This window comes from Lepidochelys kempii, chromosome 7 (genome assembly GCF_965140285.1).
Source record: "Lepidochelys kempii isolate rLepKem1 chromosome 7, rLepKem1.hap1, whole genome shotgun sequence".
In the NCBI taxonomy this organism is placed as follows: Eukaryota; Metazoa; Chordata; order Testudines; family Cheloniidae; genus Lepidochelys; species Lepidochelys kempii.
The window spans coordinates 46606247-46629128 of NC_136386.1; the positions used below are offsets into that span (position 1 = coordinate 46606247).

General features: G+C 54.2%; 2 protein-coding genes across 6 annotated transcripts in view; one reads left to right on the forward strand and one right to left on the reverse strand.

Moving 5' to 3' along the window:
- The window catches only part of ACY1 (aminoacylase 1), a 451002-nt gene that overhangs the window by 350932 nt on the left and 77188 nt on the right, over positions 1–22882 (forward strand). The gene's annotated exons all lie outside the window — the stretch shown is intronic.
- The window catches only part of PCBP4 (poly(rC) binding protein 4), a 35003-nt gene that overhangs the window by 3200 nt on the left and 8921 nt on the right, over positions 1–22882 (reverse strand). For 2 of the 4 annotated variants that reach the window (XM_073352517.2, XM_078853736.1), the window contains exons 2-12: positions 12427–12595; positions 9324–9347; positions 9196–9228; positions 6747–6863; positions 6127–6258; positions 4909–5037; positions 4170–4244; positions 3650–3694; positions 2768–2843; positions 2027–2079; positions 571–740 (exon numbers count right to left, since the gene is read on the reverse strand). In XM_073352517.2, coding sequence (XP_073208618.1) covers positions 571–740; positions 2027–2079; positions 2768–2843; positions 3650–3694; positions 4170–4244; positions 4909–5037; positions 6127–6258; positions 6747–6863; positions 9196–9228; positions 9324–9347; positions 12427–12537 — 965 coding nt within the window. In that variant the 5' untranslated portion in view covers positions 12538–12595. Of the gene's footprint in view, positions 1–570; positions 741–2026; positions 2080–2767; positions 2844–3649; positions 3695–4169; positions 4245–4908; positions 5038–6126; positions 6259–6746; positions 6864–9195; positions 9229–9323; positions 9348–12426; positions 12596–15642; positions 15859–16272; positions 16335–22882 lie in introns of those variants that run through there. The other 2 variants (XM_073352519.2, XM_073352518.2) reach the window with 2 other exon arrangements.

The following is a 22882-nucleotide window of genomic DNA, read 5'->3' on the forward strand; positions in this document are numbered from 1 at the left end:
TCCAAGCGTCAGGGCTCAGTTTCACATCCCTTCTGAAAGGCAGCAAGAACTGGGGCTGGTCAGAAATTTTCTATCAAAATACCTAGCTGGGAGGCTGTGGTGCATCATGGAAGAGGTAGTCTGGCCCGGGAGCCTGGCCTAGAGAGGCGAATGGGAGCATGAGGCATCCGAACTACAGCTCCCATGAGACACTGCTGCGCATTTCTGAGTCAGTGGGGGGGGACCCATTTTTGATCCCACTCTAAGACGGGCTGGAGAAAGGGACCAGGAGTAGTTTCATCCCAACCCAAGGCTCAGGGTCAGGGTGTGTTGTTCTTTGACGCTCCAGTCTTTGTGCATGTGTAAAAGCACCCTTGCCAGCCTGACTGGCAGACACCCATCATATAAGCAGGCAGAGCATTGGGACACCGCACAGACTGTGGAAGAGGTGGCCACTCCCCGCCCCCCAGTCTCACTGAGATCCCAGCTCAAGGAGAAGGAGTGACACAGAAGTTTGCGTCTGCTGCCCTGCAGACCAGGGTCTAGGCTGCTGCTTCCTCTGGCCCCCCTAGTGGGGGTGCTGGCCCTTACCAGGCTGTGATGAGGTACTGGGCAAGAGTGATACTGACTGGGGTCCCCGTGATGGTCACGTGGCGCTCGCTGGAGCCCTCGCTCTGGTTCCCGATTTTGATGTGTGCTCCAGACATCTGCCGGATCTCACTGATCTTGCTGCCCTGGCGGCCAATGATGCAGCCAATCAGCTGGGGAGGAGCAGAGAGGGGTTAGTTTGGGGGGGCTGGGGTGGAAGCAGCAGCGCTGGACAGAGTGGCACCAGAAGAAGGACCCGGAGTGCCCTTTGATAGCATGACACAGGAGCTGCTCTGCTCAGCCCTGTTGTTCAGAGTGTTTCAGGAGTAGGGGGAGTTGCTTTCTTAGCACCCCATCCACTCTCAGTGCCCAGCAGCTGTGCCTGCCCCTCCCACCGCAGGGCGGCACCCAGTGTGGCCCCGCAGGCGTGGGCCTAATGAGAGCACTGAGCACAGGATGCTGCTCCCCCAATGCCCCTGATCGTGGAACAGGTTACCCCTTGACTGCCCAGCCTTAATGTCCTCCACGGCTCCCATCCCCCCCCCACCCCCCGCCCCGGAAGACCCCATGGGTGTAGTTCCATGTTCTCACCAATGTGGGGCAGTAGCGAGTCTTTGATGCTGCACTTTGTGTCTTTTTAAAAGGCCTGGGGCAGTGGCTGGGGTGTGATGGCTCTAGGGGGTGGGGTGCAGAAAGGTCAGCACTGCCCTCGTGCCCCTCCCCCACTTCCTGCCAGCTGTAACAGAGGTGGCTCTGTGCTTGGCAGCCTGCGCTGGCATCTGGAGAGCAGCCCTGGGGCACCGGTGCCTGGAATGAGGCTGCGAGGGTAGGCGTGGGTAGCTCTGGCGCATTCCTTTCTGCTGGCGACCTTCCCCCCGCCGCAGCTCTGCTCTCTGGGCTGCACTCCCGAAAAGTGGGACTGTGGGCACGACTAAGGCTAGGCTGGCCAATGGGAAGGGGGCTTAGGGGGTGGGTAACCCTTTTGCTGCTGCACTTTTGTGCCAGGGGGCAGGGCCTCCATAGTAAAGGCTGAAGCCTGACTGGATGGCTGGGGTGGGGAGGCCCTGCTGTCCAAAGCTGGGACACTGGCCCTTTACGTTGAGATTTGATCACCAGGGTAAGGCAACAGTGAGGCTTTGCCAGGGTCCCTGCCTCCCACAAGGTGAAGCAGAGAGGAGCCCATGCCTCGATCCAGATATCTCTGCTGCACGGAGCAGGGGGAAGCTGGATCCGGGATTTGCCTTTGCCCCACTCCAATGCCAGGGGCCAGAAACAGAGTCTGGTCCCCATGCTCCTGGTGTTCGGGAGGTGGGGCTTTTTGGGAGCTGGGATGGGTTGGGGCCATTCCCCTCTGCGCTTTTTCCCTCTGACAGTACAGGCTCGCTGCTGAGGCTCCAGGGCAGACATTGCACTGGCGGGAATGGGAGGAGGCGCTCTCAGGAGAGCGATGGCAACTTACGTCATTGGGCACCAGGAATTCCTGTGAGCTGTTTTGGGGGCTGGCGTCCAGGCCTGGCCGGAGAGGGAGAGAAAAGGCAGTGTTGCTGGGGCTCTGCTAGTGGTTCCCCTGCCTCCCTCCCCTCCATGCTCTGCTCCTGCTAAAGGCCACTGGGCCCCGGGCACAGGGAATATCATCTCCTGGGGCTGGTCCATACCGAGCTGGTAGGGGTGGGGCTGGCCAAACATCCCAGACACCCCTCCCTTCCGCAGCCTGCCTGGAGGGTGCCGGCCACCCCAGCACCAGGGATTGGGGGCCTTAGGGAGAGTCTAGTGGAATTGGAGGGTTTCCCTGCAGGGCTCTGGACTGCTGGCTGGCCCCCTCCTCCCTCCAGCTGTCTTGTGAGCAGCAAGCTGTGGTCAGCTGAGAGGGCAGCAGCTATGGGCCCTCTCCCAGCACACCCAACCCCTGCCATCCTCCGGCGACATGGCCTCAGATCTCCCCATACTGGGAGGTGCTGAGCCACTGCAGGTCTGGGGCTTTGACAAACAGACTTTGTTTCATGACATCTATTTGGTACTGTAGAATTGGGTCCCTCTGCCTGCCTGGGTCTGGCATAGCCCGTGTTCGTCAATGCCACCCCCTGGAGGTGGGCAGAGCGGATGGCCCCATTAACCCACAGAGGATTTTGATGCTGTGCGTGCCCTCCAGGAGAAGATCACCTGCTGGGAAGGCGGGGTGGGGTGGGGCTGATTTCCTTACCTGGGACCAGGGAGGGTGCCTGGCCCAGAGAGGTGAAGGCAACGGGATGCCCGGAGAGTTGCTGCAATTTCGTCACCTGCCCCCAGGGAAGAAATTAGGGGAATAAATGCAAAAGCTACGTTTAAAGAGTAGCCAGGTCACCCACCATCCAGCCCTTTGGCTGCCAGTTGGTCGGACCCACAGTGGGTGGATGGGACAGCAGAACCTCCCAGGACAAGGCTGCATGAGGTTCCACCGGCCAGCTTGGCCATGCCTCTGCGGGCTGGCCCTGAGCTGCTGGCCCACGGAGACGTGCGCCCAGTGGTGAGCAGGCCTAGCACAGCTGGCAGCAGAAGCAGCAGGCCCCTGGCTCATTGCCGGTGGAGGTGGCTGCATGGAGAGGAGGACACGGACATCTCCCTGCAGGGTGGCTCTGGGAGCAAGGGGCTTCCGTGCGGTGTGTCTGCTGCGTGGGCCCGACCTGGGGAAGGAAGTTATGGGGGAGGACAGGCATGGAGACTCGACATGGAAACATGCCCCAGAGATGAGAGAGCCCTGCTGGGAAGACAAGGGAAATGGAGGGACACACAAAGGGTCAAATTTGCCCCTGGGGTAAGTGGGACCAGCACACCAGGGCTGGATTTGTTGCATTGATGGCCAGGGGTGGGGTGGGGAGGCTTGCATCTCCCAGGTTATATTTCCTCCCTGACAAGGGTGTGGTGCATCCACACTCAGCAGGGCCTTGCAAAGGCCGGCTCTGGCCGCCCTCTCTGCTGCCATGCAACAGGACAATGCTGCAGCTCAGTTCAAGGGCATATGGGAAGAGACGGGTCCCTTGGGATCTCCTGGCACTGTGGAGCCGCGATTGAGCCCCCCGTGCCGAGGAGGCAAAGCCGGACTCACCTCGGCTTGAGGCCCCCCGCTGTACTGGCCCTGCATGGAAAAGCCCTGGGGACAAAGGAAAGCGGAGGAACATCAGCGAGGCGGCCGGCCAGAATGGGAGCACCAGGGGTTGTTCTGTGGCCGCTAACAGTGGGGTATGAGAACGTTCTCCCTCCTCCAGCCCCCAAACCAGGGCGTTCCTTGCTAGCCAGCCCCAGCCCCGTCTAAAGGCCGGTGAGATCAGAAGCCCCCTCATAACTAATACTGCAGAGGGGTCGCGAGGAGAGACATCTGAGAAGGGCAGAGCTTCAGGTAATGTGTCACCTCCTTAATAATAAACAGGAATAGAGGAAGGAGGTTGCCTGGGGGCTGGGTGTGGGGGGACCTCCTTGGTGCAGAGCTGAGGGAATCTGAGGCGTTTTTGCTTGGGAAGTTCCTCCAACACCTCCTGGGGCTTTCTGGGCTGGGGTAGGGGAGGCCACGCTGCACATCCAGGGATTCTTCCCATGAATTTTCCCCATCCTTCCAGCTGCCCCCTTACCTGGCTGGCCGAGAGGAGAGCCGTCCCCAGGGAGAGGCAGGGATGGTAGGGAATGGTGGCCCCTTTTGGCGGCGACTGAAGAGGGGAAAGCAGAGGAGAAATCAGCACGGTCTTCCAGGGAGACCAACCCCTTTTCCCACCCCCATGCCCAGCCTGGCAGGTGGCTACGTGCCATAGCCTTGCCCACTGCAGGGGCCCTGCCCTTGGGTTGGGAAACGGCCAGTGGCACTGAAGTCGGTGGAGGGCGAGAGGCTGACTGGCTCATGTGTTGGCATGGTGTGATGTGTGCCCAAGGCCTTGTGTTCAGTGGCAGCTAGGGCCACATCATCTCATGGCGTCAGGGTGGTAACAGGGGAAAGAGAGGCTACAAAGCAAGGTGACCTGCCTTTCAAGGGACAGCTACACCGGGGGCTGGGCTGTCACATCTCCCCCAGCCTCGGCTGGCAGGATATTAAAACCACCCCAGAACGTCTTGGCTCTGACCCAGCCTTGCCCTGGCAGACGGTAGGCATGGGTGCAGTGGGGGATGGCATTGCTGGGAGGTGGCAAAGCTAAGATATTGCACAGCAACTACCATGACGTCCTCCCAGAGGGCAAACTTTCAGCAATAGCTCAGCCACGAAGCACAAGGAAGGAGGCTGCCAGGAAACCAGGCCCCTGGATCCTGCCTCCCACTCTCCAGCATTGGGGCAGAGGGCCAAGTCCATTTGTCTAGTCCCCCCGAGCCCGACACGGGTACCTCCAGGATGACGGCGCAGATCTGCCGCACGCACTGGATGATGGCGTCTGGCACGCCCGAGACTGTGACCGCCCGCTCCGTGGAATTGGGCAGCAGGTCTCCTGCCACCTGGACCTGCGCTCCCGTGGTCTGCAAGGAGAGACGCCCCCTTGGCAAATGGCTGTGTGTGCACTAAGCGGCTGTCCCCGTTCCCTGGAACAACGTGGGATGGGCAACTAGTGTTGGTACCGCCTGGGTGGCAGGCTCCCCGCACCCTGCACACCCACTGGAATCAGGAAGGCAGCCACGTGGCCAGTGTGGGCTACACCTTTTGCATGGCCACCAAAGGCGTTATCACCGCTGAGCTTGCTGCATCCAACCTCCTTGCACTGGCATGACCTGCCCCTCCTCCGCTGCTGGGGCATTCCTATGCTCGCCCCAACTGACCAGCAACACCCTGCTGGCTCTAACAGCCCAACCAGGGTGCTTAGCAAGAGGGTTTGTTTGGGGCTGAGGTGGGGGCAGGGTAATGCTGTCTCCCGCAGCAGCAGCACCCCCATCAAGGGCGGTGCTTTCCCTGCCCCTGTCCTGTGATGGGAGCCACGCGCATCACAGGCACATCTACCTCAGTCCAAGGACTGGAGATTTCATGGGGCTTCCCCACGAATGGGTCAGCTTCACATTTTTAAAGAGCCAGTAGCTAGCGTGACAGCTGGGAATTGAACCAGGGACCTCGAGAGCCGAGGGTAAGTCTACAAGGGACTTGGAGGGGCAATTGCTGGCTTGAGCAGGCTCGCCCTTGCACGCAAGGGGCTAGCTACCCTGAATAGGATCTGGTCTGAAACCTTCAGCACCAGTGTAGACGTACCCTAAAACATGAGTGACTACAGTGAGCAGTAGAGCTCCACTTCCCTAGCTGGGCCTGAAACAAACTCACATCCTCTGTGGCTTGGTCACAGTGGGCAGGAGCTGTCACCCAGACTGCCCCGCAGGTTACACAGAGTGTCTAGGACAGACATTCAGGCTTTCTCTTTAAAGGAAGAGGCTCGGGGATCAATTCACAGACTCTGCTGTGCACCAAACTAGGAACCACAACAGCCGGACACTGTGGCATGAGAAACAGGAAGCAAAACTGACCAGCCTGGTTCCATCCCTCCAGGGGAGAGATGTGCAGAAAGTAAACAAACAGCCTCACTAGGGAGAAGCAAACGGGTTTTGCAAAGTGCCCCCAGCCCTTACCTCCCGGATCTCCTTGATTTTGGCACCAGCTTTGCCAATGAGAGAACCGCACTGGCTGGCTGGGATGACCAGCCGCAGTGTCACTGGCGGTTTGGATACAGCTCCTCCGTTGGTGGCTCCCGTCCCCAGGTCCTGAAATGAGAGAGGTAGAGCATTGGAATAGAATGAATATCACCAGCCTGGGGCCAAAGGCCATGGCTTGGTGCTCTCAGTGGAGCCTGTTGAGGGGCAGGGGCAGCACAGAGCGAGGGTGTCCCTATTCCCCCTCCCAGAGCAACGAGGCCGTGCTGCTCCGCAGAGACCATCTTCAGTGTTCAGGTTGGATCTGTGTAAATACAAGCCCAGGCAAATGGCTGGCTCTGTCTAGATCAGTTCTGCATGGAGCAGTCCCCATACAATCAGCCTGAGTAACAGATCCCCGAGAGACCAGAATCTGACCCCTCTGGAGAGCAGAGATGCTCTGGGTTGAGGAGGAGCCATGGATTTCAGTTTAAAGGGGTTGGCATGTTCTGTTGTATCTCTTGGGGGCCCTCCAAATCACCCCCGTCTTTGGCCCTTCATTCTCAGCAGACTGGTGCAGTGCAAGGTGAATACAGGCGTGGGGGTTGGGGGTACCATACCTCCTCCAGTTTGAAGGCAATCATGGAGACGGCTCTGAAGACGGCATCCGTGGATCCTGTGATGGTGGTGATCCGCTCAGGACAAGATCCCTCAGAGATGGTGATCCGGGCGCTGCTCTGAGAAAGCAAACCAGACCTCAGGGTGAGAACTCTTCATAGGGCTATCTAGCAAAGCCTCTAATCATGTCCGTTTCTGCCAGCCCTCTCTTTCTGCTGCATCCTGGTTGAGATGGGGTGACACAGGTTGACACAGTGTTCCAGCTAAGGGCTTTCCTTTGAGTTGTACAATAATTTCTGTATTATCCTCCAGCCCATTCCTTAGGCACCCCTGTTGTACATTGAGTGGATGTTTTCACTGAGCCGTCCAGGTCTTTTTCCTGACAGGTTTATTTAGAAGCCTCCCACATGTGTTTGGACTGGAAGCATCTTTTTGATCGGTCTTTGTACAGAGCCTGGCACAATGTGGTCCCCATCCATGAGGCACTACTTGGGTGCTGGAGCTTCTAGGCATTGCCACAATAATAATAATCATTCATTCATTCATTCATTCATTCATTCATTCATCATAATTAATGGATATTTCAGATTAATCCCTCCAATTTACATTACTTTGCATTTGCAGTGAAATTGAGTATTGGCAATCATGTTGCCTGGTTTCTTTTGCGTGGTTAGGTCTCAAGTTTCTCAGTTTCTTCCAGTTGTAATCTAAATAATTTGGTGTCATCTGCAAACTTTGCTCACCCTGCCTTTTCCAGATCATTGAAAAATATAATAAACAACACAGATCCTAGTGAAGAACCATGGGGACCCCTGCTGTTAATGTCTTGTCAAGATGAATGTTGGCTGATTATTCTTACTCTGTTCTCTCCCTCGAGTTCTGAGCCATGACAGTATTTACCTCTCACCCAAAGCCATGTTTGTTTCCTTAATAGCCTCTTGTCAAAGGCCATTTGAAAGTCCAAATAAACTATATCAGCCAGTTCCCCTTTATTCACATGACCTGCTCAGCCAATACCAGTAGATTAAAGGGGTGTCTTTGGTTACACTCAGCATAGCATGATCATGGAGGTGCTTTAAATTAAATTTCTGGTTCACATTTCAGCCAATTTACCTGGTACCAAAGCAAAGCTCCCTGCCCTGGTTCTCAGAATCCCAGCAGGACCTCTGGTATAGTAGATTTGAATGAAAAATTTCACATATTTGCTAGCCACTCAGCAACTTCATTCTTAAATCCCATCAGAACTCTTGGGTATCTACCATCTGGGCCAGGTGACTTGCTGCTCTTTGATGTATCCATCTGTTCCCGCATCGGTTCTTTAGACATCTCAGTCGCTGATAGTACCTTATCTTTCTCACCAGAAACGAGTAGGCCCATGGAAGGTATTTCCTCACCCTCCTTTGTGCTGAAGACTGATGCAAAGAAATAATTTCGTTTCTCTGCAATCTTCTCATCATTCTTAATTGCTCCCTTTGCCCGTGGTGGTCCAGCGACTCACTGAGGGTTTTTTGTAGGCTTCCTGCTTCTGATATATTTCAAACTTTTCTTGTTATTTGTTGCTGAGATTGTGGCTATTTGTTCTTCCCTCTTAGTTCGTTTATTTTTATTTCCCTAACTTGGCAAGGTGCAATATATTCTTGCCTCTTCATCTGACACCAGTGTCCTGTTCTGACACCAGAGACACCCTTGTGCTGAGCAGTAGCAGAGGTCTGGGGCCTTGCAGGTCAGCTTCTAGTGGAGAATTCAGTGATGTGGAGTCTGGGTATACACTAAGTGTAACTTATTTTATTTACACTAGTCCTGAACCAGGATGGTTAAACAGCGTGCAGGTAAATCTCTGCTTCCAAGAATTTCATTCTAACACCAGTGCCTGGTTCCCAGGGAGCAACTCTGCCTTGAGAATTGACTCCAGTCAGAGCCCAAGGCAGAGCACATACTCGTCTGCCACTCATGCAGTGTCCTCTCTCTTAAAGCTGCCTCTGCACAAAACCTTTCAAAACCCTAAACCATCACATCTCCCTAAGAGTCAAAACTTGCTCGCTTGCTAAGGAAGAGAACCTGGAAGGCTATGTATAATGGCGCCACCTGGTGGCACCATCCTTAACCGTACATTTGAGGCTCCGCTTTTGCCTTCCCTGAGTCTCCTGGGGCTGAGTGCTCTGGTGCTAGGCAGCAGGCTCACCCTCTGGGAGTGTGTGCCCTGTGTATGTGGAGGGGAAGGCATCTTCCAGTCACTTCTGTAGCTGATTAAGCCTGGGCATAGGCATCATTGGGTTGCCAGGTATTTGCGGCTGCAGGGCCAATGTGGTGTGGGGGTTATAGGAGGAGGAGGAGGGAGGTTTGAAGCGTACTCATGAGCCAGAGGCAGCTTTGGTCAGTTGCACAGGACATAGCCTGGCCCCCTGAGAGAGCCCAGGAGTGCGAGAGGCGCCTCTATCCCCCACCACTTACTTGTTCCCGTATCCTCTTAACGGTCTCGCCTTTCTGCAGGAATAAGAACAGGGAGGGCGGTTAGATTCCCACAGCTTCCGCGAGACTCCGGAGAAATGCCTGGGCTGAGGGGAACACCTGCCTCTTACCTTGCCGATGATGCTGCCAACCTCCTGCGGAAACACAACGAGAGACGAGCAGCCCAGTTAGGAGGAGATTAGCACACAGGGTACCCGCCCTAGGGACTAGGCGTGCCCCTTAGAGGCAGCAGGGCTTGTTCTGGAACTGCAAGTGGAGGGACCCCCTTGACTCTCATTGCCATCGGTAGGCATTGCTGCAAGCAAACCTGAAGGTCACTGGGACAGACATTAGCACCAGGGCAAAATGCCGTCTCTTGTTTTGTTTAGTCTCTTGTTCTTTGGCTGCGGAGCATTTCCCTGCTGGGCTGATGCTCACTTGGGCTTTGTCCAAGGCCCTACACTGGTTTTCAAATGTGGCCACCAGGGGCCACCACAGCCTCCTGGGCAGTGCTGGCTTGCCGAGAAAAGTGATATTAACAAACCTGCAAGTATCACTTTTCCCAGCAGATTTACTAGTGTAAGCAGTGTCAGGATGAGCTCCACCCTGACATCTGGTGGTGAGGTGTGGCAAGTTGTGGAAAAGAACTTCAGGGGCCGATCTCATTTGCATAGGCACACCCACCACGCCTAGAATGAGACCATAGCTGCCCAAATGGTCACTTTGGCTGCTGTGGGATCCCCAGTGTCTCTGTTATTGGGGCAGGAAGAATAAATTGTTATTACCCTGATTATGGGAACTGTGCTTGGAACTGTACGTGGCCTTTTGTTATGATGGAGGGATTCACCATCAACTAAGTAGCACTCGCTAGGCAAGGGTCATGGGTTCCAAAACTGTGTGAAGGGAGAGACGCTGGGGGCAAGTATTAATACTTGGTGGTATGGGCCCCTTGGTGAGGGCCTTACATGCTAATTGCACTTCCTCCTCTCTCCACTGTAGAATATCAGAGCTAATTTTGATTTCATTAGAAGTCTAGTTATAGGCTGCTGAGCTCACTTTGGGCTGACAGTGCACCAGCACTGGGGCTCCCCTACTACAAGCTGAATTCACCTAAGAGCTGAAATCACTGAGTGTTGTGTTAAGTAGTGGGGGAGCCTGAAGATATATTGTGGAGCAGTTTGCGGGATGGCTGGCGAAGCAGTTCGACACGGAGCAGTGTGTGGATGGCAGGAGCTGCTTGTGGGCCGTGGAGCTGAGCGAAGGAGTTCGTGGGGCGGCTGGCGGAGCGGAGCGCAGCTGAGCGAAGGAGTTCACGGGGCGGCTGGCGGAGCGGAGCGGAGCGCAGCTGAGCGAAGGAGTTTGTGGGGCGGCTGGCGGAGTGGAGTGCAGCTGAGCGAAGGAGTTTGTGGGGCGGCTGGCGGAGCGGAGCGCCGCTATGGAGCGGTCAGCTTCAGATCATGTAAGGTGCCTCTTACCCCCCGTCCCATTTCCACCCAGGTTGGGAGGTAAAGCTCTGCAGATAAACTTTCGAACTCTGGGGCTGCCCTGACCAGGGACAGAGACTTTTGGGGCATTGGACTTTTGGGACTTTGGGTGATTTGGGGTTGCTGGACTCAAGAACCAAAGGGAAAAGGGCATGCCCCAATTTGCCTGGGGTGGGTTTTTTTTTTGCTCATGAGTTGTGTTATGAATCCTGTTGGGGGTGTTTCCCCAACATAATGCCACATTGTTTCTCTCTGTTATTAAAAGGCTTTTGCTACACTCAGACTCAGTGCTTGCGAGAGGGGAAGTATTGCCTCTTGGAGGCGCCCAGCGGGGGTGGTATATATTTGTCCCAGGTCACTGGGTGGGGGCTCGAGCCGGTTTGCATTGTGTTATTGGAATGGATCCCCTAGATACTGAACCCAGCCCTTGTTGCTGCCAACTCTGACGGGCAGAAGGGTTACACTAGCTAGCTAAGAGGCTGGGATAAGTGATACTTGTATGTTTGATACTCTCAGCTAGCTACTAAGTGTGCTGGGAAAAGTGATATTAACCAACAGACAAATATCACTTTTCACAGCACTAGTTTTACGATTAAGTCTGCACAAAAACAACAACAAAAAACCTTACATCAATAAATGACAATGATTTGGATGTGTAAGTGAGCACATGTATTTGTTTTTCCTAAAGTTAATGAAGTATTTTAGGAAAACGTGTCAGTGGGGCACCAGCAAGAGTTGGTGGCTGAACTCTGTGGCCACCAAAAAATCTGTTGTGAGAACTCCTGCCCTAGCACAATGAGCTCAATCGCGTGCGCGTCTCTGGGCAAGTTCAGAGGCCCGTGCTACGCCAGTCCCTTAAGAGGGGCTTTGCCAGGAACAGTAGCTGCAGAGCTGACACTGAAAAGGCTGCAGGCAGAGATGTGTCCCGGGTGGAAGGGCAAAGCAAGGAAGGGTGGATTTTGTGGTTCTCTTAGAAGATCCATACAAGCATCAGCAGGGGACCAGAAAACTCTCGTGTATTTTAAAAATGAATTAAAAACAGAAAATTCAAGATATGCTATCGAAAACATGAACTTTAAAAAAAAGTAATATAAAAAAACAAGTTGACAGTGTCCCTTTAACTTAAATTCAGCTAGTGGGTTTTTTGTTTGTTTGTTTTTAAATTTAACTGTCTAGCTCTCTGTCTGCATCGTTTAGGTAGGTAGATGGTGGTTGTAGCCCAGGTTAGATTTTGGTGCACTTGTAATCGCTCCCTGTTACACAGCCATGTGCAAAAATAGTAATTTCCCCTCTCAAAAGTTCCCAGCAAATCCTTGCTTTTTTCCCTGGGCAACTGCCCTGCCTTGAGTTTTGCTTTTTTCCAAAGCCTGATCAAATTAATCCTTTGTTGAACTGAAACTTGACGTTTCTACAGTTTTGCTACAAAACGTGATCTCGGCCTGACATTCCGATGAATGTTTTGTGGTTCTGCTCTAAAATGGACCTCTGCTGGAGCACAGACGTCCCAGGGTCAGGCTTTGATTGTTGTTAAATGGGATTAGTTTTGGGAAAGCAAAACGAAATGTGAGCCCTGCAAATTCAACACCAGCTGTCTGTCTGAGCCCAATGCAGACCCCAATCGCTCATGCCGCTCCTCTGGGCCAGCCCCAGGGATCGCAGCCTGAAGGAGCCTTCTGCCCCAGGGTAGAACTCCTAATGTTGCTTTCCCAGGAGAGCCTGGAGGGAATCCCAGCCGGAGGGGCACACTTACCTTCCCGTGCATGAGCATCCGGAGTGTGAGAGTAATGTTGAGCTCCGGCTCCTCCAAGCTGGTATCTGAGCCGCTCATCCTGTCTGGCGATGCCATGGTATAGGAATGCATGAACCAGCTTCTGGGCAAACCAGCACCCGGGGGCTAGTAGGGAGCCAAGCAGCTAAATCTGCAGAGAGAGGAACATCACTGGGTTCAGCAAGCCCCTGCGTGGTCCTTGGCCGCTTGCTTACCCACACTACCATTGTAACCCTGCTCTGCAGGCGGCTCGCGGTCAGTATTGCAGCAAAGCCCAGGCTGGCTGGGCAGCCTGTGGCTTCACTCCAGCTCTCCCAGAGTGCCCTGCAGAGCCATGAGATAGATGCTAGGACAAAGCATGCGAGCAAATATGGCAGCTGGGCTGCACTTAGCACTGAACCCGCACACGGCCCTGAGCCTTAAAGGCCGCGTGACTGAGCCAGGGCATTAGGCATTTGGCAAGATATAGCAGGGATGGCAGAGGGGTCGAGGTGACTCCTCTGCTTGTCTGCCCAGCGCCTTCTCTCTGCAGTGTTCAGTGATTGCCCTGTTCAGACTCTGTCTGGGTAACTCAGCCCTTAAAGGAACAACCTCTTCCTCCAACCCTCCCCCTTAATCCCCTTCTTTTAGGGATCCTTTCTATGGGGATCCCCTCCTCCCTAAGAATTCCCCACACCCTCCCTTCGCTGAGTTGTCACCCTGTGTCTGGAACATCTGAGATCGCTCATGGCAGAGCCTGTCCTCTCTCTCTCTCTCTCTGTGCGCCTGTGCAAGGGGATGGCCCTGGGTAAGTGATTTATAATAATGACCAGGACTGGAATACTGAACAGAGCCTGCATCACAGCAGTGGGGTGGCCAACAGTTGCTACCCTCCGGTGTGGCAGGCATGTGCTGAGTTGGTGGCATTTGCCCTGATCCTAGGCAACAAACGTCCAGCTCTCAAAAGCAACGGGCATGGCTGGCACTATGGGGCCCACTTGGCAGAGAGGCCAAGGATTTGATGGGCCACACCCACTCCACATGGCGCTCTGTCTTTATCTCATGGTCGCTGAGCCACAGATAGAGGCTGAGGAGGCCTTGACTGCCGGGGCTAACCCAGGTGTGTCTTTTAGAGGCTCCTGCATGTCAAACCAGCTGGTCTCAGGTTTGATCCCTGCTGCTTGACGAACCAGCGAGGAGCGTCATGTTACACATGGGGCCGGGCCAATGCTCTGACCCCAGACGGTGCAAACAGCTGTGTAACAAACTGTGTGAGCTAATGTATATTAAAGAACGGTAGAGAGGCAGCTGTTGTATATTTAGTTGGGTTATAAGAAAATGTCAAAGGGACTTTTCCTGCTTTCTGCTCGTGGCTTGTTGACATGGCTTTTCAAACGTTGCTAAAACAATGGTAAAGGTTGTAAAAATCAGAACTGTGGTCTGCACCGGCTCTACGGCAGATTCTTGGGCTGCGTAGCTAACAGGGCAAAGCAACCCAGACCAACGCGTGATTTATGAGCCAGGTGCAGATCTCCCCAGTGAGAGACACTAGGGAAGATGGATACTGTCAGACCAAAACTAGCCAGTAAGTCCAAGGGCCCAAGAAGCACATAAGTGAGAATAAGACCGCTGTTGTAAGAAGCAATAGAACACAATGAAAAGCCCGCTAGACCGAGGAAGGAGGAGGGTAGCAGTGGTTAAAGAAAGATCACTAAGGAGGTACCAATGAAGAGTGTTAGCAGAAGTAAAAATGTATCAGTTAAAAAGCTTGTGGGTTAGCATGTATGAAACGCTCGACGACACTGTTTAGAGCGGAGGTTGTTTAATAACCTGCCCCAGGTGATGTCATGAGACAAGTTGGGTTCAAAAAAGTGGGGAGGGGGATGGAGCAACGCAGGAGCCAAACCAAGGGCCAGCATAGAGCTAACGCTGACAGAAGCAGGCTCCCTGTGTCCCAAGCCTGGGCATTAGGCTCCTGCTCCGTCTCCTTCACTTAGGCGTTATGCTTGAGTAAGCCGGTGCGATGTTGTGCTGAAATGTTCTTATTAGAGCTTTCAATTAGTTAAGCTGAGCAATTGGTGCGGACTGTGCTTTCCACCCACTGGGGTGGCCTCCTTAGGGGGCTGAGGAAGGGGTGGGGCAAGCATGTGGCCAAGGCCTGTCCTGAACCTGAGCTGTGGCTAGAGGACTTTGGTCTCCAGGCCTGGCAGTCCAGACCCTTCCCCAGCACTACGCTCATCCAGGGATTAGCCGAGCAAAGGGGCTGGCATGAGTCTAGGGGGAGGTGGGTCGGTGAGCTGGGGAAGGGGGTGAGTTCGAGGGGGCTGCCGTGAGGAGACGCTGCTGACAGAAGTTGTGCCAATATCACACTGGGGAAATGAGTGGGAGTGCTGGGTGCCTGGAGTCTGGGGGTGTTTGGAACCTGGGTTTTAGTCCAGCCTACGCAGAGGTGGGAGGCTCAGAAGGCTGCAAAGTTTGTTTTGGAATCTGGTTTGTATGCTGCCCCCTCATTCTCCGTGCCCCCACCCCCGATCTGTTTCCCCAGTGTTGTGCCCTGGTGCAGTCCTGGGGGCATGAAGGGGTAGCAAAGGCAGCTGATCTGGGAATAGGGGATGTAGCCAGGGGCAGAGGAGTGGCAGGGGCTGTTGCAGCCAAGTGTAAGTTAGAGCAGCCCTGAGACAATCAATTTAAAACCAGGAAATCTTCCTGCTGCTCTGACTTGCACGAGGGGCTGGGCCAAGGATCTGGGACGGTGGCTTAAAGCCTTCTCTGCCTCTCTCCGTCCCTCCTGTGCTAAGTGGAGCATGGCCGAAATGGACGATGGGGCCTGCATCCGTCAGGGGGATTGGGTCTGGGTCTGGGTCTGGGTCTCTCCCTAGGTCTGCTGGGTTCTGTCTGCACTGGGAAACCAATGTACCAGAACCCCGGGCCCTAGAACACGCATGGTCCTGGGTGGGAGTGTTGCCCCTTTCGCAGATAAGCAGGGGCTGGCTCACGTTCTGCACAGTGCCAGCAGTGGTAGGTAGCTATGATGGCGACGGGAAGGACGGAAGGGGAATCCAGCCTCCTCTTCAAGGGCATAAGCTGGTGGCCTGTTGCAGGGGCCTGGCAGGATTCCCCCTCTACCCCATGGACAATCAGCGGGTGGATTAGCACATCTCCCTGCCAGGAGAGATGCTATCACTGAGGAGGAGAGACGGAGTATGGCGTTCTGCTCACCTTCCTCAGAAGCATCAGCTATCGGCCTCTGATGCAGTCAGGACACCAGATGGGATGGAGCGTTGGATCGGTCAATCTACTGATACCTTTCTCTGGGCGTTACTGCCCTGGCCTTTGCGGCTGTGGCTGGCAGGAGCGCATGCAGGTCCGTGGGAGTGACTACATCTATCGGGCTGGGTGAGCACCGTCCAGCCTTCGCAAAGTCACTGTTCCGGTAAGGAGAGGTTGGGCCGTGCCCTGCACTGTGCTGGTGGCGGGAGGATGCTCCAGGGGAGAGGGTTTGTGTGTGGGTGTGTCTGAGCTGTAGGGGATCCGAGTGACATCACTTAGGTGAGGAAGGCGGCGGGAGGGGAATGGGGGGGGGAAACGGATGGGTGGATGGGAAAGGGCAATCCCTTAAATTATGGGTTGACTAAGCCAAAGGCCCCCAGCTACATTATGGCTGGGTTCAGCTTCCCTTGTGGTGTCAGAGGCCTTCTCCCAGCAGGGCTGCAGTTCACCACCTCGACTCATCAGAGTTATCCTTGCTTCACTGCAGGCTGTTTGCGCCCTCTGTGCTGGCTCCAGTCCCTCTGTAACCCCTCCCTTAGCTTCCCGGGGCTCAGATCCCTGTCGCCTCCGCTGTCCTACCTGGGAATCCGGCATCACTCCCTGGGAGCCATCCGGCTCGTCAGCGCTGTCAGCAAGGCGACATGCATGGTCCTACCGCTGATTTTGCCTTGACCCAGCAAATAGTGGGGCTGGCCTGTGGGGGTCCCCAAGAAAGCATCCAAGATAGTGGATGGCAAGAGAACACTGGCAGCTTTGCAGGAGCGGTGACTGAGGCTCTGCATGGCCAGAGTGCAGTGGGGAACAGGCTGATTGTCTCAGCGGTTTGCTAATAAAGGGGCTAAAGAGAGAACATGGAAACAAGGAACACTATTAAAGCCAGCATTGGGATTGTGAGTCACCTGCAGGGGAATTTACTGGCTGCTGCTAAAGGTTTCACCAAACCTATCCGGCCAGCTCCTGCCCCCACTGTGCAGTCATGGAAAGTCTGAAATGCCAGGGAACAATCGCAGCTCTGCTGAATGGGGAGGCCTCCCGGCCCATCCTCCACGCTAAGGAGAGATGCTGCTCGGAGGTGCATTACGGGAACTGGTGTGTAAGGGAGGGGGTGTGACGCTGGCCATAAAGGAGAATCTGCTGGCTCTAAATCCTGTGTGTGAGAGACACGTGTACACGCACATGTGCTCCTTGCCTTGCTGTTGGCTTAAGGAGCAGAATTCCAGCCCCTCGCTCCCCGTGTGCAAAGCCTGTTTTATGCAGGGTCTGTTGGAGGGCAGCAGGATTTAACACCATCAGAGCTGCAATGTTTGGGTGATTGTGGCACATGCTGTGTATCTGTTATGGTTTTGCGTTCTATACTCTGTAGCTTTAATGTCTGAGGAGCCTGCCTGCTTGCCAGTGTCACTTTGCAAGGCAGAGTTAATGCTGAATGTTACAGAGAAGACCTCTCACCTCTTCCCCTGCCCCCTCCCACCCCTTGAGACTTTACTTTTGTTCTTTCTTGGGGGGTTTTGTTTTATTTTTCCTTAATCTAAAATAAAAGGCCAGCTGTGCCATAGTACGGAAGGATGGTCTTGTGTTACGGCTTGAGACTGGGACTCAGGAGATCTGGGTTTAGTTCTTAAAATCCGTCACAGCCTTTCTGTGTGATCTTGGGCAAATCCCTTACTCTCTTTGGCCCCGATTCAGCAAAAACATGTAAGCATGTGCTAAACTTTAAGCATGTTCTCAAGTCCCAACTTCAGGGACGTACATCTGTGCTTTAATTCTTTGCTGAATTGAGGCCTCCTGTGCCTCAGTTCCCCATCTGTAAAATGGGAGTAATAATCCTCCAACCTTTTGTCTGTCTTGCCTTTTTAGTCTTCAGGGTAGGGACTGTCTCTCACTGGGTCCTGCATTCCAATGATGGGTTACCTGTGGTGAATTATAAATCCTTATAAACAGGATCTATCTATGGGCTACATCAGAGCTTCTCCTGAACGTGGTATGAGATTTCCTCGCAGACCAAGCCATTGGTGCTTAGAGCAGTGTTCAGCTTTGCTTTCAGTAAACCCTCCCTTGGGGTAATTTTCTGGTTCTGATTGTGTGGCGAACCTCTGAGGTAACCCAAAAGAATCGTTTTCCTCCCCCGCACTGTCTTAGTAAAGAAATAGACACTGCAGGGCACATCCCAAAGCTGCTCATTCTCACCAGAAATCTAGACACCTCCATACACAAGGTCTTTGTCGATTGGCTGTGCTAGGAGTGGTACAGGAGCTGGTGACTGGGCTGTCTCAGTTAAAGGGAACACCCCGATATTGCTAAAAGATGGCTTGACGTGCGACTAGCAACTGCTCAGGTGACTGAGGTGGGACGGCTTTAGATCCTCCAATGTGCTTTTCTCCATAGATCTCGTTTTCCATTTCAATGGGGAGGCTGACCCACTGTTGGTTAGTTTCATCCGATCAGTGTCACTTCCTGATTCTCAGCACTAGCAGGATTGTGATTGTGATTGAAGGAGCAGGACTGGAGCCCCAGTGCAGCCGAAGACCTGCTCTCTGCCCTAAGATCTCACAGTGCTGTCCTTCGGGGGCCAACGCCTCAGCTGGTATAAATCAGCATCGTTCCTTTGTGGTCAATAGAGCTAGTGTGTCAATTTACAGCTGCTGAGGGTCTGGTCAAGGATTACCAGCCTTGCCAGGACTGTTGAAAACATTTAAAGTGCCATCAGGTTTTGATTGAACTCCCTTCCACCCAGGCCCTTAGAAGTAAACCTACATTTGGGACCGCTCCTTGGTTTTGACAATATCCCTTTAGTTCTGTGTGCCTGAGTCTCCACTGCCTTGAGTAGACATTTACACCTGGGTAAATTTATCCTTGGGCTCATATAGTATTTTGTACCCATTTTGCACTCACCGTGCCAGGCAGATTCTGGATCCCCCTTACCTTGGCTTATCTGACTACCTGGGAGTTCCCCCTTACTGTCAGAGGTGGTGTGGCTGGCTCGCCTCTGCACTCCAGCTATTTTTGTCGGCCCTTTAGGGCTGTTGACAGCTGCACATAAGTTAGAGCAGCCTGAGGCTGCTCTACCTTGCGCTGGCTTGCCCCAGAATCTAGGAGCTACACAGCCACTTTTCCCTCCCCACTCTTAATCTGGGCCAACACAGATGCAGCACAGAATGTGGAGCCCTGTGCAGGGCAGTGAATGACTACACAGCATGACAGACCATGCAGCGTAGGCTGGACTACAGCGTGTCTAAAAGATGCCTTACGAAATGAGCATATGAGTTAAAACTCTGGGTTGATCCCTTTTGTATCCGTGATCAAACAGTGAAACACCCAAAATAAAGACAGCCCTTGAGCAATCCAAGCCAGCTCTTACAGGACATGATAGGGGTGTCTAGTTACTCCCAAGCAGACCTCAGGCAAAGTTGGATGTGTTCAGGAAAACTGCTAGCTCTGTACCTTCCCCGTCCACCCAAGCGTATTAATGACAGGCTCCTGGAGTGCTGGGACACAGCAGCTGACCGTTGTTTTTGTGCCACCAATGCTCAATTGCCAGCGTGTCCCTTTGACACTGGACACACGTTGATTTCCCGCAGACTGAACCTTGCACCCTGTGTGTCTGAGCACAGCGGCTGTTGTTTAAGAACTTCAGTTTGTGCAGGGCTGTATCCTGCCTGGCCATTTTCCTATCCCGTGCTGCCAACCCAGCTCCAGGGTCAGGGATAGCCAATCAGACAGCTGCTGCACACCCAGGACCTGGGAGAGCATACGGGTGGGCGTTCCCCGCAACAAAATACTCCGTTTACTCCCAGTTAAAGCAAGTCTCTCCACCACAACCACAAATCCAGGGAATCGCCAGCTAAGACATCCACCAGTCACGTGCCCTCTAGCCACATGCACCAGAATAGCACGGGCCTTGATTTTCAGAAGTGCTGAACACTAAACCCTCCACCTGATGGAAGCTGGAGCAGGTCCGTACTTTTGACTATTGGGCCCAAGCAACCCAATCATGCACATGCTTTCCCACTTCCACGCTCAGACCGGCATCATATCAGCAAGTGTAACCTACCTGCTGCACACTGCAGCATTTGACTTTGTTTGGCTTAAGGCACAGGAGAGGAGCCATGGGGAGAGGATGCGGATTGCAACTGGCGTACTCTGTATCTGCCCATCTGAGCAGGGCAACTCAGCACCAGGGGGCCTAGAAACACCCTGACGTAGAGCGTGGTCATTACCGGACATGCTCAGTAACTGTTTCTGAAGCTGTAGAAAGAAAAGGAGGACTTGTGGCACCTTAGAGACTAACAAATTTATTTGAATTAGTCTCTAAGGTGCCACTAGTACTCCTTTTCTTTTTGTGCATACAGACTAACACGGCTGCTACTCTGAAGCTGTAGAGGAAGTTTTCATTGTGGGCAAGCCACCTGACTGGCCACACCCAGTCACTTCTGAGAGCTCAGCCAATCAGAGCACAGTGGGGGATGGGGGAAAGGTATAAATAAGGCAGGGGTGGGCAAACCTTTTGGTCCAAGGGCCACATCTAGGTTTGGAAATTGTATAGCAGGCCATGAATGCTCACAAAATTGGGGGTTGGAGTGCAGGAGGGGGTGAGGGCTCCAGCTGGGGGTGCGGGATCTGGGGTAGGGCCAAAAATGAGGAGTTCAGGCTGCGGGAGGGGTCTCCGGGCTGGTGCAGGGGGTTGGAGTGCGGGGGTGGGTGAGAGCTCTGGCTGGGGGTATGGGCTCTGGAGTGGGGCTGGGGATGAGGGATTGGGGGTGCAGGAGGGTGCTCCAGGCTGGGACTGAGGGGTTTGGAGGGCAGGAGGGAGATCAGGGCTGGGGCAGGGGGTTGGGGCGCAGGAGGGGATCAGGGATGGAGGCTCCAGGCAGCGCTTACCTCAAGCAGCTCCCGGAAGCAGTGGCATGTCCCCCCCCACCCCCCCGGCTCCTACATGGAGGTGCGGTCAGGCAGCTCTGCGTGCTGCCCCATCCACATGTGTGGCCCCCCCAGTTCCCACTGGTCACGGTTCCTGGCGAATGGGAGCTGTGGAAACTGAATGTTTGCAGCGTTGTTGTAGCCTGTTGTCCCAGGATATCAGAGAGGCGAGGTGGGTGAGGTAATGTCTTTTATTGGACCAGCTGTTGTTGGTGAGAGAGACACGCTTCTGAGCTTACACAGAGCTCTGTGCAGATATAGCACAGAACTCCGGCCTGAAGAAGAGCTCTGAGTAGCTCGAAACGTCCTTAACAGAAATGGGTCCAATAAAAGAGATTCCCTCAACCCCTTGTCTCTCTAAGGTCTGGTCTACGCTGCGTACTGACTGCTGTATAACTACGGCACTCAGGAGAGTGAAAAATCCACACCCCTGGGCGATGCATGTATACCGACGTGAATTCCCGTGTCGACAGCGCTATGTTGGCAGGAGAGCTTCTCCCACCGGCTTAGCGACTGCGTCTTGCAGAGGTGGAGTTAGTAAGCTGATGGGAGAGCTCTCTCCCATCGGCTTAGGGCCTCTGTGCCAGGCACTGCTGTAAGTTTGTAGTGTAGACCTGCCCTAAGAAATTGCACGGCCATCTTTCTGAAGCTGACTGGGAACTATTCACCCCTACCGGGCAGGGTTTACAATAGCCCTGAGGTTTAACTGGGTCGCGTTGTGTGAAATGACAGCACTCGGGTCTGTGCGCCCACGGAGAGGTAAGCTGAGGTGCAGGAAGAAGGGGACTGTAACAGGTATGGATAATATTGCCTCAGTAGCCCCATTCCGCAAACCCAATGCACACGCCACGACCTCTCGCTCCCGGCCAGCCTCATGTCCCAGAGAGATGAACATGTACCCAGCTGGGCATGCAGGTGCAGCCAGCCGTGGGCTCTGGGTTGCCAGATGTGCACGCGCAGGGACGAGGCTGGCGTATGGGAGTGTGATCGAGAGCAACCCAGATGGGACTGGAGTCTCGGCCAAAGGTTCTGGTGGATCCGGGCTGAGTCCGGGGATGGCAGAGTTTCCGGAAGCAGGGTCTGTTGCAGCTGGAGGGCCTGAGTGGAGATTCACTTTAGATGCTGTGAGCTGCCACCCAGCTCCCTAAAGGGTACTGCCGGAGTGGGACGCTCCTACGCCCGGTGCACCGCTGGCTGTGCCAGTTCTCCGTCTCTTCTGCAAGAGCCTTGGCACAAGACGTGCACAGAGCAGAGGCAAGGGGCAGGCCAGAAGAGGGAAGGGTAGTAAAGGTTAGACCCACACCCCAGCCACCCTATGCCCTGCAAAGCCCCATTGATCAGAGGCACAACCCTGAGGGCTGCCCTAGCTCGTACCAGGATCTCCATTAAGTCCCTGAATGGGGGGGGGCACAATCTGCCCTTTAGACTCTGCACTGGTACCTTCACTAGAACCTGGGTGACCGCCCCATGTCCTATCAGCCCACCCCTAACCCTCGCTCTCCCTGTGCTCGGCCATCTCTACTCTTCGGAGCAGCAAGGTAATGAACATGACAAGGATCGGTCTTTCCCAAGGGCTCAATGACCAGCTAACACACTCAGGCCCTGGCATTGCCTGGCACTCCCACAGCATATCATCATCATTTCTTATCTCTGGGACGTTGCTGTCTGTGTGAAGGTGCCTAGTTCTGGCCACCCTTGATGGTGATGCCTCACTCTTATGCAGCTCTTTCCATCAGTAGGTCTCCAAGCGCTTCACCGAGGGGGTCAGTATCATTATCCCCTGTTTTACAGATGGAGAAACTGAGGCATGGGACAGGGAATTGGCCAGGGTCACCCAGCAGGCCAGTGGAAGAGCCACTGACTTATTTGTCCTTATCTACTTGGTTGTTAACTAGTCCAGCTATGCGAGATGCATCCCAGAGGCAGTGGTGTGCAGTGCAGCTCAGCGCTCTGGGTACGTGCTGGGGGAATGCCATGCTGGAGTGTTCCCCAGCAGTCTGCAGGTGTTACTCCCCCTGGGTGAGGAGCGTCGGGGTGGCACCCACCTACGTTGCTGGCATACATAGGTGGCACTCACTAGCTGTGCTGCTGGATGTCTCCTGTGCTGATGTCGGTGGCATGTTACTGGATGAGGGCAGCGCAGTGGCAGAGGCAGGGGTGGTTAAAAACTAAACAGGATTGAGTCCACCAAAATTGTGGGCTTCCCCGAACACATCAGTTCCCCCTCCCATGTTCCCCAGGCTCTGAGCTCTTGCTCCCTGTCCCTGTTCAA